The following is a 13,135-nucleotide window of genomic DNA, read 5'->3' on the forward strand; positions in this document are numbered from 1 at the left end:
CATACATACACACACTCAAACATGGTTTCAAACATCATTTCTTGATGTTTTCGTGATGGCATTGTGCTGATGTGTTCATTTTCTGACGTTACTATGAAAAATACAGAGATAATAATTAACTGCTAAAACCCATCTGACAGTTACATTCACTGACATTACAAAGGTCAAAGTTCAGTTTCTTTTAGCTTCAGGCAGATTATAGTTTTAGTTTCCTCAGCGTAAATAAATTATTGACTTACTTTTGCTAAAATAACATCAGTGAAAAAAAAAATCTTTTCAAGCTGCCTTGTCCTACCGTCACCCATCAGTCAGTTCACCTGTTAAAATCTAGTCTTTAACTTCCGGTTCTTTTGGAGCTGAGACACGGTGGGCACAGTCGTCTGTGGAGCAACATCTGCAGTCTGTGTGCTAACAAACGGCAGCAGGTGGCAAACAGGCATGTTGCTACCATCACCTAGCTCCACCTAGAGCCCCGGCACTTCCCCCTCTGTCATCCAGCCTGGCCTGGGCTTCCAGGCTGACGCCGAGAATGAACACTGATGCCTATTACCCACATTGTGTCAAGAGATTATGAATAAGATATAAAAGCCAGACTCACTACAGGGTTTTCACATTAGCCTGGCTGTGTAGGTGATGCCCTCTATGCATACATGTATACAAGCAAGTGCACATGCTTGCATGTGTCATGCACACACAGGCGCACGCGCACACACATCGACACTTTGCATGCACATACGGAGTCTCCACAAAGTCTAGCGAGTGACTCTACCTTTGTAGCCATTCGCATGTGCACCCAAAAGATGCCTTAATCTGCAACAAGGATTAGGGCTTATTGAAACAAATAAGTGTTTTAAGAGGAGACAGTCCCAGTTTCAATTTCAATAGCTCATTTAACCCTTATCTGCCCAAATCCTTGGGGTCCATTCTATGTTAATTGGATCTACATTGCACTAGCATTGGGGGTGTTAACAAGCACAGCCTATGAATATTAATTACCCTGAAGTTTTCTGCACAGGAAAGACTTCACTGATACATATTAATTCTATGAAGTTTTTAAAGTAGTGCTCTCATTAAAAATGAATAGGCCCCGCGCTTGAATGTTTTCCCAAGAGGAATTGTGCATCCTTAAGTCTATCCCTAATAAATTGGGTCAGATTGGCTATCCTTAAAGAATAGCTTCTCCTTAAAATGGCATTATTATTCAACTACATGTAAACATTCCATTCGGGTGAAGAAAGGGTTTTGTTGAAACAGTGTTTTGACAATGGCTATTAAAGCCAGTCATGTCTGAGTATGTACTTTCCCAACCACAGTCTCCTGAGGCCCTGTTAAAACGGTTACTTATTTACAACGCTAAACACACAAGTTGTTCAGCTAAACAGCGCAAAATTACTCTGTGTGCCTCTGTGTGTGTGTGTGTGTGTGTGATGATTTGTGTGTGCGTCTTGATGTGGAGCATTCAGAAGCAGTTGTTGGCACTACTTTAAATAAAACATTGAGGATGCATTAGTCCTCTGGCTAGCCGAGGCCTCTCTCTAAGCCATTTAATACTGAACTGAAGCAGACGTGTTTCCCTGTCTGCCTCCAGCCAGCTGCTTCAGACACCTGCTCAAAGTTTAGAGTTGCCCACTTCAGCACAAACACGCAGACCGTGGCCATCAAAGACCATCAGGGCGCCACACAATGAGAACCACTTCACTCTACCTAATGATACCAGCATATACTTGCAGCATTTACATGGGAGGCATTTGTACGTGCACATATCCTTGAGAGGTTTCCTCATCTACACATCGTCCACGGGGACACGCAGCATATCAGGCCTTAGAGGATGCAGAATCAGGTTGTCTTGGATTATGTTTACACACACACACACACATACACACACAAACACAGACAAGGAACCAGATTAATATGAGAAATCAGTTTGGGCCTGGGAATCAGATGATGCGTTTACATGCTCTGCAACCATTTGATTATTCTGAAACCACAGTTTGTATGCAACTGGAGTATTAAGAGGTTTGTTTGTTTAGCTGGAGCGTTGTGATTGATGGCGCAGTGAGTGGACGGACTGTAGACTGTTAGCACAGTTTCTTCTTCACTGTGTGCTCGTGTTTGAGTCTTTGACACATTTCTGTCAATCCTTCTCATGTAAATATGCAGACAAAAACCTGATTAACTGATCAGAAACGTGCTTATATTAACTGGATCACTGACCTGCTAAATCTGAAAAGGCATCTGTTTGTCTCCATTTTGGCCTTCTCTCCACAGAAAGCCACTGATTTTTTTCCTGCTTTCCTTCAGAGTGGATGAATCATAACTCGCTGGCTTTGTGTTTAGAGTGGACAGAGAAAATGGACCGCTTTCTTCAACAATGAAATGTGCCCCAGACACAGTCAGGTACTGATTTTACATATCGAAGTCTGCTTACAGGCCAGGAGTACTCCTACATTACAATCTTATCCAATCAAAATGTATATATTAAGCACATTTAAAAACTGTTGACCAAATTGCCTTTAGTGATGTCACTTCAATCAGCGTCAGCTGGGGCTGAAGACAACTTTGAAAATGAAAAAATCTGAGGGTGTGGAGTTAGATGGACGTCTGTCGCTGCTCCTCACCTCTACTCGAGGCTCTGTTAGCTGCTGCTAGCACACCTGAATCTCCCCAGTTTGTGAGTAATGTAGATGGCAGGTTTGACAAGGGAGAAGAATGTGTAGAATAAAAAAGGGATTCCATTTTTAAACTGTTGATGTGATGCCGACATGGTCATAGGAGTGCAATGCTAAATCTCTATCATTCAGCAGCTGGTGACTCTCATGTTACTGTAAATGTAATACTCACATTACTTAAATGCATGTTAAGGCACTTTGGTTCTTTCACCTTGTGGTGGAATGAAATGGAAACTAGGATGTAAGATGAGTGTGTGAGTGTGTGTGTGTGTGTGTGTGTGTGTGTGTGTGTGTGTGTGTGTGTGTGTTCGCGCGCGCAAGTGAGTACTCGTCCATTTTGATTACCACAATGTCAAACAACTCCTGTGATCCCCCTCCTGCTGCCCACATAAGCAGGGTGTGTAAACAGGATGTCGACCGGAGCAACAGTCAACTATTTTAAACTATGGCTTCGGCACGCATGCAACCTGTGCTTCATCTCTTCCCAGTTGGGGAGCGGCGGCTGGAGGTAGACTCAACAAAATGGATGAGTTCATAGGCTGGCTGTCTTGGAAGGCCTCCATAAGACAAAGGAGAGGTGCTGGGTGGTTTACCTCCCTAAACCTCACTAACAAAACCTGAGTGACAAAACGATTTAAAAAGTTGCACCTAGACTAAACAGATTCTTCTTCCGATAAAAAAGATGCATGTAACTGTGTTCAAGAAAGCAATATGGTTCAAGTGAGAGAAGCTCAAGCCGGAGCAAAAACAGTCCTGATATTTTCCGAGACACAGGCGGTGTGTTTTCTTTTTTTTCTTCCTTTTATAATTATTTCCCCCTTTTTTCGACATAGCAGCGCATCACTGTTCAATTTTCACCTCCATCTGTGTGATTATTAATCAGATCACACATCAATTGCCAGAACCAGCAAAGAAATTCAGCCTGTAATAAAACTGTCATGTGCTGTGGTATAAAGACAGATGTTGCCAGTTGTGTGATAACATAATTAAACTGTTCTGTGAGGGATTCCATAAAATTATTCAAATTGGACGAGCACTATCATTTTACCAATAAAGCAATTTAGGGCAATATGCAGTGTCATAACACTGATGTTATCCTCTCCGCCAGATTTTCCAATAAGTTGGAGCCTCTGCTTGGCCTCCTGTGACAATATGAACAGTACACATGAAGATACCTGAGAGCTCCCAGAGACGGAGGAGCACCGTGTGGACTCACATGCTTTCAGTGCGATCCACTCGGCGGATGCACACTTGCACAAACTGTGTGTGTGCATCGACTAGATGACATGGCTCAGGAAGGAAGCGCACACTCAGTAGGATAATGCACCACAGCTATTGGTCAAAAGGCACCCAGGGCAAAGAAGCCTTTATCACACACGTCAAATATTCAGCACTGCACAGCACAGATATGCAATTCTGCAGTGGAGCAAATGCAGAGATTTTGTCATGAATTCAATTCAGAAGTGCGACGATAAGGCCGCGTTCTTCTTGTGAAACACCAGATTTCAATCCAGGCGAAGCACTGCCTCCCTCTTGCCCTCAGCTCTGAGGCAGAGTACATGCCGATTAGGAGAGATCTGAGGCAGCAAATGCTCTCTGACCTCCTCTCTGACCTGACGCTGTTAACGCTCTCAGTCTGACCATTAACCCATAATGTGGACTGGACGCCAGAAACCAGCAGGCCCTGCGCTGGCAGGCCTGGCCTTTGGGCCTCTATTCTGTCTCAGCACGCATGTGCTCGTATGTGTACTGTATATCTGTGTGTGTCTCCGGGTGTGTGCCTGTCTGAGTGCTCTGCAATAGCAAGGCTTATCACCTAGCACTTCCCCCTGAAGCTTGGCTGAGCAGGGCTCGGTGACGGTGGCTAAGATGTGCATTTCCACCTTCTCCAGCCTGCACAAGGGACCATGTAAGCCTTGCATTATGCAAACAGGAAACCTGTGCCCGCTCAGCTCTTTCTGCGGCCACTGTTCTGCGTGTCACTCTCTCCTCTCTGCACACGCAACACGACGGACACATCAACCGCACACGCAGAGGGCAAGAAGAAAAATAATTGGCTGGCCTTATCTTGCGATATGTAACAAAGCTTTAAAGGCACTTGTTTTACAGAATGGATGTATGTGTATGCAATAAAAGAGAAGCAATTATTCATCCCTGTTTAATTTTTTTCTTTTGAGATATTGTTGGGGTATATTTGTACAGTATCATTGAAAGAAAGAGACAGGATGATATTTTAGAAATTGCTCTAACTTGATTAAAAGGGCTCTTCTAAAAGACAGGATATTAATATTTAATGCTCTACAGTTGTATCAGTTGAAGCAAATTTCGAGAGAAGGAATCACTTGCATGGTTAAACATGTGAGATGTTATAAATGCTCTGCTGAAATTGACCATATATCACAGGAAATACGTGCGGGGAGTTCAGCGTCCTATGACAGCCGCTCCACAGCTAATACAAAGCCCCTAACATTACCACCGTCACTGCGTGTTTATTAGACGAGCACAGCGACACAACACTACTTCCTGTTGCAAAATCATTGTAAATCACAAAACAGGTTATTGCAAAACACTCCTCTTTCATACTATTGTTTTTGTTGTTTTTTTTCTCTCCTACAGTATCTTCACTTCCTCATGAGGATAACGTTAAAACCACAACTTCTGCAACACAAACAAAACACAGAGAAAATAAACATGCTCATGTTCTGGGGCCAAACACATATGTTATGAAAGAAATACTCATATGGATATTGTGCACAAGCAACTGCAGAGTGAGCACAGCTCAGAAAAGCTACAATACACACAACAAACATTTCTAACCTCGACCTCTAACCGTTACAACACAACATGTATCACTTTGAGTTCCTCAAAAAGTGAAATCTGCTAAATTTCCACAGCATCTCAGAGAAAAAGAAGAGGCAGCTCTCTTCTTTTCATCCTTTCTTCTTAACAGACAGTATTTGACTTACTAATAGAGATGCTTAAATCAAGCTTATGGTCCACTTCCCCCAAATCTGACTAGTCCACAAGATGAATTCCCCTGTCAGAATCAAGATGATCAAACAGATTACAATTATTTCATCCCCCATCTTTATTAATGAGGACTGTCTTTCATAGTTATGTTCCCTAATAAGAATAAATGATATGCCACTGCCAGGTTTGTTGTTCCCGCTCACTCGGGGGACTCTCAGACATTTGCACTTTGAGTCTGAGAAGATTTTAGATTGATTTTTGCATCACCTAAAGGGGTAATAGCATCTTGGATGTTGTGGAGAACAAAGAATGCAGGAAAAAAAAAAAGAAGAAAAACCCTCAGTGTGTCAGTTAGAGGCGTATTAGTGCAAGCTGCAAATAAAACTTAAAAGAAAGACTGTGAAATGCCACAAAAGTAAAAAGTTATCAAGTAATTGAGCGAAGATTGTAATGCCCTGGGGACAATTAACATGGTTCATGGTGCATGAGTGAAAATCCTGGGTTAGTCTAATGGGAGAATAAAAAGACTGCCTGCCTGCCTGTCTGCCTTCCCGGTAACACTACCCTGGTAAGTAGCCTATCAAAGCCCAGTGTCAGCCACTGAGAGTGAGACATCTCGTCCTTCGTCCCCATCCACGCGCCATTTATCACATACAACAATTAATACGCCTCCCTCTGTTTCAACTCCAACCAGGGGCCACAGAAATTAACCACTGGATTTGTTCAAAAGGCATAAAGCGCAAACCGCTTGCTATTTACTATGTAGAAAGCAGAGGGCAGAAAATGCGACTGTAATACAATGAATTGGGAAGGAGGGAGTTGCTCAGTTCTCCTTTCTTTAAATGCCAAGGCAGATCCTGGAGAGTAATAGTTCTTTCTGGATGACTAGAAAACAGGGACCATGCTTAGACGACTGGCTCTGTTCTAGCGGGGAGGCTTTGTTTCCATCCCTTCTTGGTGTCAAGTGCACATCCATGACACTTTTCTCTCCCCCTCTCCCCCTCTCCCCTGCTTCAATTCATCAAAGTTGTAACCCTGTTGTCTTTGCAGAGCGAATCAGAATGTGCCCCTGGCAAAGAATGAAGGAAAAGTCAACAGGAATTAAGTTTCAGTGCAACTGTTTACTCAACTGTGGCCTGCAGTTATTGAAATTTTATCCATGGTTTTGTGTGACTACTGCAGTAATGAATTCAGTATGGCTGTGATTTTCTCACTGACGACATGCTCATTTTGAGCTGGAAAAAAGATGGGTGGGAGGTGGGGTCTGGGACTGGGGTCTGGATCTGGGTGAGTGGAGATGAAGAGCAGATCTGGTGAAGGCTAACGGCCTAACACTGAGACTGAGGAGCAGCAGGCACACTGACACACCCTTTCCACTCTGCTTACACTTCTTCTCTGGTATCTCGTCCAGTTCTGACCCACTGGACACCCTGAACAATGCGATTAACAGAAGCACACCGTGCACTTCTAAGACGATGACATCTAAATCACGGCACTGATCTGCATGTTGCGTCGCGTGTGATGTCAATGGCTTTTCAAAATGCTAAGCTATTCATGAAAAACCTCTCACACTTTGCGTTGTCAAAATGAGAAATGAACGGATTTGCTGGTTATCATCAGCTCTGACAACAGAACTGTGTATCACTGTGTTACAATATCCTATCATCATAACGTCACGATGATTCTGCTGAAAGATGATAAATGATAATGCTGAATTATTGCTCAGCTCTGTGTGTTACAGTGCCGCGTCCCCCGTGTTCCATGCCGCAGCATTGTTGCCCTCTCTGTGCAAACGCTGATGGATGTGCTGTGACAACAGACGGCGGCGCGGAGCCTGTGCATCATCACCAAACAGCTCTTGACAACAACCCTGGTCGTCCTGTCGGATAGACCAAGATAGCAGAAGACACACTGATCTTTTCAATGCTGTTTCCTTAAACACGCCGCCGTGTGCCACACATAACGCTGACACCAACAGAAAGAGCTTGTCTGTTTGCCTCAAGTCGGAGATGGTGAAAATGTTGTGGGCCTCGCAGACGATAACGCCGGCGTGCATCTCCGCACCTCATTGGCGGACGCGGCAGAGTGTGGCATTAGTTGTGAGTGTGAGGTGTGTTTACAATGAGCCAGGGGAAAATGCTGTCATCCTATTGGGCGTCATGGTTTCTTAACTGTCTACAAAATCCTGTGGCACCTACATACTTAAAATATGTCAGAACATCCTAATAAATATTTGACCAAAATGCAGATGCTGCATGCTACGATAAACACGCTCACAACCAAACACAATCACACTGAGAGAGCACTTCCCCGTCTTTAAATATTCAGAAAGGGCCTCAATATACATAAATAATAATAATAATGTGTTTATGTACGAGATGTACTTGGAGGAGGAATTAAATATTAAGTGACACTAAGAGGGGGATTGGGCCTGCTGTTGACATGGCTCCATAAAGTGAAGGCAGGTGTGAAAGGGGGACTGGTCTACCTGGTGCTGCTGGAGATGCAGGAGATCAGCTGCAGTCACCTCCACTGATGGCGTGGCGCTCTTGGGTCCGCCCTCCCTGGACCCTCCCTCCACGCTCGCTCCTCCATTTTGATTGGCTGGTCCGTTGCTCGTCGCCTCCGTCCCAGATTCTTGCATCATGACTTAAAAACCTGAGAGAGAAAACAGGGACGGAGACAGAGAGAAACAGCTGTTAAAACACACAGCAATGAGGTCGCATTTTAACTCGGGGCCAAACTATAAACATCTGTCAGATCCTTCCCACACAATTTCGCTTTTATTGCAGGTTTCCCTGTTGGTTTGTGCTTCCCTGTTTCTTGTTTGTTTGCTTGTAGCGTATGCAATGAGGCAAACACACACGCTCTTACAGACTGCTTCTCCACAGCATAATGAACTGCTCCTTTGTTTTGTCTTTTCCGGTGCAGATCCTATGACAAGTCCATACTGGGCAGGAGAGGACAGAGAGGGACTCAGGTTTTGTTTGTGTTCTCCATTATGGGGCATATGCAGGGGTGCCGCAGAGGGGCTGGGGTGCAGCGCACATCGGAGAGGAACCCAACCTGAGTTGAGTGAGAGCAGAGGAGCCCAAGAAAACACTGGACCTCCAAAACAAAACACTTTCTATGGAAATGGATATATTTACTTGCATGGCTCCCAGAAGAACCACGGCAGAATGGCTTTTTAATGGGAAACAGGGCGACTGTGTGAGGCCTGCCAAAGGATCTCCATGAGAAACATCCAATCTGAAGCTGAGCGAAAACAGTCCAATCCTTCAGGGGTGCTCAATTAAAGGTCCGGTGTGTAGGATTTAGTGGCATCTAGCGATGTGGTTGCATATTGCAACCAACTGAAAACCCCTTGCCTCTCTCTCCTCTTCCCGGAGTGCAGGAGAACCAACGGCGTCCGGTAAGAAACCTGATAAATGAAAAAAGCCGCCAGTGTTTGGTTTGTCCGTTCTGGGCTTCTGTAGAAACATGGCGGTGCAATATGGCAGACTCCCGGGAAGGGGACCAGCTCCCTCTGTAGATATAAAGGCTCATTATAAAGGTAACAAATCTAATTTTCATGTGATTACACACAACTTAAAATATATTCTATTTAATTTCAGCCAATGGATCCCCTGAATCCTACACACTGGAACTTTAACACCAAAATGCAGGTCTGAATACGAATAAACCAGTTTGAGTTGTTGGAGGCAACGTTGTCTTTAACGTCGTTGCTTCATCTAACTCAAAAGAAGCACTTAAGCATACTGGTGGTGACTGCAGTAGTAATCACCATTTAATGTGAATGCACAGCTATTTGCTTACATTTTGCATCCTCTGCTCTGCTTTTGGATACACAGGAGCCAGACAGACATGCTCCCCGCCCCCCTTCTCTCTGGGGATGTGCCAGTGACACTGGTGCATTTCTGTGCCTGTATTCCTCAAATCAGTGGAATGATTTACAGCTATTGTGAGTTGGTCCAAGGCCTCAGTGGTGCAACGCGTCTAGCCTCCCAATTCCAGGGCGGTTAATGAAGCTGACCAAGTCAGGCAGAAGCGAATTAACTTGGCTGATTAATTATTTATATGAAGCAGAATAAATGCCTTTAAAACACTGGGCCTCATCATGAAAGAAGGTGAAAATGGAACTAAATGCAGATTTATGGTGTTGCATTTAAGGCGTGTAATAGGAGGGCCAACGCGAATTAATATGCTCTCAACTGCACGGGCACAGAGTCTCCAGAGATCCACATCTAAACAAGATGCAGACACACACCCAGACACCACAGGGACACACACTCAGGCTGACAGATAGGAAATTGAGGTTGACAACTTGTCACCTAAGAATATTTACAGAGCATAGGTGAGATAATAATCTAGCCATTGGATTATTAAAAAATAAACACCGCTGTAAGCAGCACTCTCTCGCTCTCCCAGCTCAGTGTCATCAGTAGCAGTCGTGGTGAGCTAAAACAGTACCAGAGCAAAAATCTAAAGTTCACTATGGTTTACATGTCCTCTCCTGTAGAAGCCCTCCTTGCAAGAAACATATCCGAGTGAGTCATCTGACACTGTGGCCTGTGCCGGTTCAGTTGTGTGTCACAACGCCCCCACTCTCAGGGGCCTGTCTGAGCAGCTTGGACCCGGCCTACAGGCCCTGTTCTCTGGGCTGGGGCTAGAGCCGGCCCCCCTCTCCCTCCAGACAGATGTTGACCCAGCTCACCCCTCCAGTCTGGCACAGCCTCCCTCCATAATGGGATTTTCTAAACAAGGAGTGAGCAAGAGGAATACTGTGGGATGGGATGCAGCCAGCCACAACTCCATCTACAGGCCCTCGCTCGCACCGACTCCCCTTCTGAGACACCAATTAGAAACACACATTCTCGGGCAAAATTAAATGCCATTTGAAATAAACCACGGGCTGACGTTATTCGCCCCCACTTATTTTTCAAATAAAAGACATTTTTCCACACGCAAAAAAAAAAAAAAAAAAAAAAAAAAAAGAGAAGGGCCTGCTTTCTTTTTTCCAAAGCTACATAAAAGGGGGGGGGGGGAGTAATGGCTATTATACATGCACTGTCATTCCATGCAAAATTTTCATAATTATAACGGAAAGGCGTAAATTTCCAAATGCATGGCATCTCCAAAAGTAATCAAGAGAATGAGCCGCGGGGCTATTTTAATGTATGCAAAACTAGTGACCCACAATAAAGGAGAGAAAGGCTACAATGAATGCAAAGTAATGCGCGCATGCTTGGAACCGGCACTGATGAGGGGATGGCTAAAATTAACACCCAATTAATTTTCGAATTGACAAACAAATGAAACCCATAAATCTACTTTCTCATTAATTTTACCACAGAATAATTCAAAGCTGCAATATCATGAGCAAAAAAAATTGGAGGAAAAAAGAAAATGGAAAATGGGCATTATCCATCATAAATATCAAGCAGATAGGAAAGAGCCTTATTAGAGAGTTGGGCTGATAACAATGTTAATCTGTGAGGCACTGAAGCAGGGACACCTTCATCAGCTGGGGCCCGGGCAACTCTGCCACGTGACTTCGCCCTGTGTTTGTTTATCTATCTATTTATTTTCACTCTGCTTAGGGGATAGCCTCGTCCGTGATGACTCACAAAGATTTTCCGCTCGTTCCATTAATACAGTGCGTACAAATCCAGCTGTAATTACGGGTCAAGAGTCCTGCTAAAAGGGGTGTAGTTAGCGGGGTTAAAAACATATGTATCCCTGCTCCAGACACAAACATTTCAAGAAAAAACAACACACAAAAGGAGACACGAGGAAAAAAAAAAAAAAAAAGATCTTTCTTATTATTAATGGAGCATGTCAGCCTCTTTTTTTTTCCGAGCTGGGAAAGAAAGTTAAAAAAAAAAAAAAAAAAATCAAAACGATGGAAATTCCAGGAGATCAAAACAAGGCACCAACAGTTTGTACAAAAAGAACTGGCTGTGCTGTTGATTATTAGATGCCTGTCTGTTCTTTGGGGGGGAGTTGCTTGCAAAACAAAACAAGTGTTTGGAACAAACACTGGATAATAAAAAAGGTCAGAGTTTCTGTTTGTTTACAGTTTGTTTTGTTTTCCCCGTCTCAAATATGGGGAGTACAGTACAAACAAGAGTCACATGTGTCTCCCACCTGACCAGACAGGTTGAAGGTTAAGAACAGCCGGCGGCCAGAGCTCATCAACCCCCACACACTGGAAATCTAATGCCTGTCCCCCTGTCATGCTTGCCTGGAATTCAACAGCTCAAACAAGTCAGCAGTCGATTCAAGGTAGGGTCGGCCGGCGCAGCTGTGCTTTGACCCTTCTTCATGTTCTGTTTTTCTTTAATGCTCATGACAGTAAAGCCTCGGCGGCCACCTGCTTCGATTCGCCGAGTTCTCACACAGCCCTTGTTTACACAAGCACACAACAAAAGCACAACATTTCTTGGGCGGGAGATAAAGACACACCGAGGAGGAGACAATGGGGAGAGGTTCAATTTAGAGCTGTTTAGGTTCAGCTTGGTTGCTAGACTAGACAACACATCAGCGCAGTACCAAAGGTGCATCAACAAAATGCTTCTCAAGGTTCGTCTTCTGTTCTGATGTGTTTTGGCTCCTGATTCTCGGGAAAAAGTCTGAAGACAAACACAAGCTGTATGTTAAATAATCCATTATCACAGCCCTCATCGCTGATAACAAACCACTTCAAGAATACGTCTCTTGGAAACATCCACTGGACAACAGACACAGAAATTGGGCTAAATCCCAATAACCTTTTCCAAACTGCAGTCCCACACCCTTCCACGTATTATCTGCAAACCAGAACCGCCTCAATCAGAGAAGACTATCTGGACTCACTCGCCGCTCTGACTGCATTTCTCTGCCCGCTCTCTGCTGAGAGGAACTAACGGCAGGGATGACATTCTGCCAAAGGAGACTTCACAGTCAGACCAAACAACCATGTAATCTTGTCAGCCACTTCAACCAAGTCACAGATAAGAAACGCATATCTCCAGACTTCTGTGACAATATAGTACGAACACACACCCCGCCCCCTGCAACTAATACCTCCATTGCAAAGCCCACGTCCCTGCGCCACACAGAAGCCTTTTCCATGTTCTTCCCAGACCTTGTACGGGGTATAAGCAGACCACTCATGCTGGCAAACAAAGCAGCTGTTTGTTTAATAAGTGATTGCTGCCATGGCTACAGTAAACAGGGGGAGCGGGGTTTGTGTTTATGAACAAACACATCTCCTTGCAGGAGCCATTTAATATTAACCAGGTGGAATGATCAGCCGATTTCCTAGGTGACACTCGGGGCAGGCATAGTGTAAACAGGTTTGGGGGGGGGGGGGGGGGGCAGGCTTTGGGGAATCAAGGTCGATGCAAATGCAGCTTTCGGCTAGAATAAACAGCAAGGGAGAAGTCGAGATAAACAAAAAGTCATTCTTCTGACATTTGAAGATGCATTAAGCTGGTGTGTTGCAGCTGCTAGCA

At 44.4% G+C, this 13,135-nt stretch overlaps 1 protein-coding gene across 4 annotated transcripts in view; it reads right to left on the minus strand.

The window, feature by feature from the left end:
- Positions 1-13,135, minus strand: part of foxp1b (forkhead box P1b) — a 145,433-nt gene that overhangs the window by 70,095 nt on the left and 62,203 nt on the right. For all 4 annotated transcript variants that reach the window (XM_076752739.1, XM_076752770.1, XM_076752759.1 and 1 more), the window contains one exon: positions 8,128-8,297. In XM_076752739.1, the coding sequence (XP_076608854.1) occupies positions 8,128-8,286 (159 nt within the window). In that variant the 5' untranslated portion in view covers positions 8,287-8,297. The remainder of the gene's footprint in view (positions 1-8,127; positions 8,298-13,135) is intronic.

Source organism: Chaetodon auriga, chromosome 2 (genome assembly GCF_051107435.1).
Source record: "Chaetodon auriga isolate fChaAug3 chromosome 2, fChaAug3.hap1, whole genome shotgun sequence".
Lineage (NCBI taxonomy): Eukaryota > Metazoa > Chordata > Actinopteri > Chaetodontiformes > Chaetodontidae > Chaetodon > Chaetodon auriga.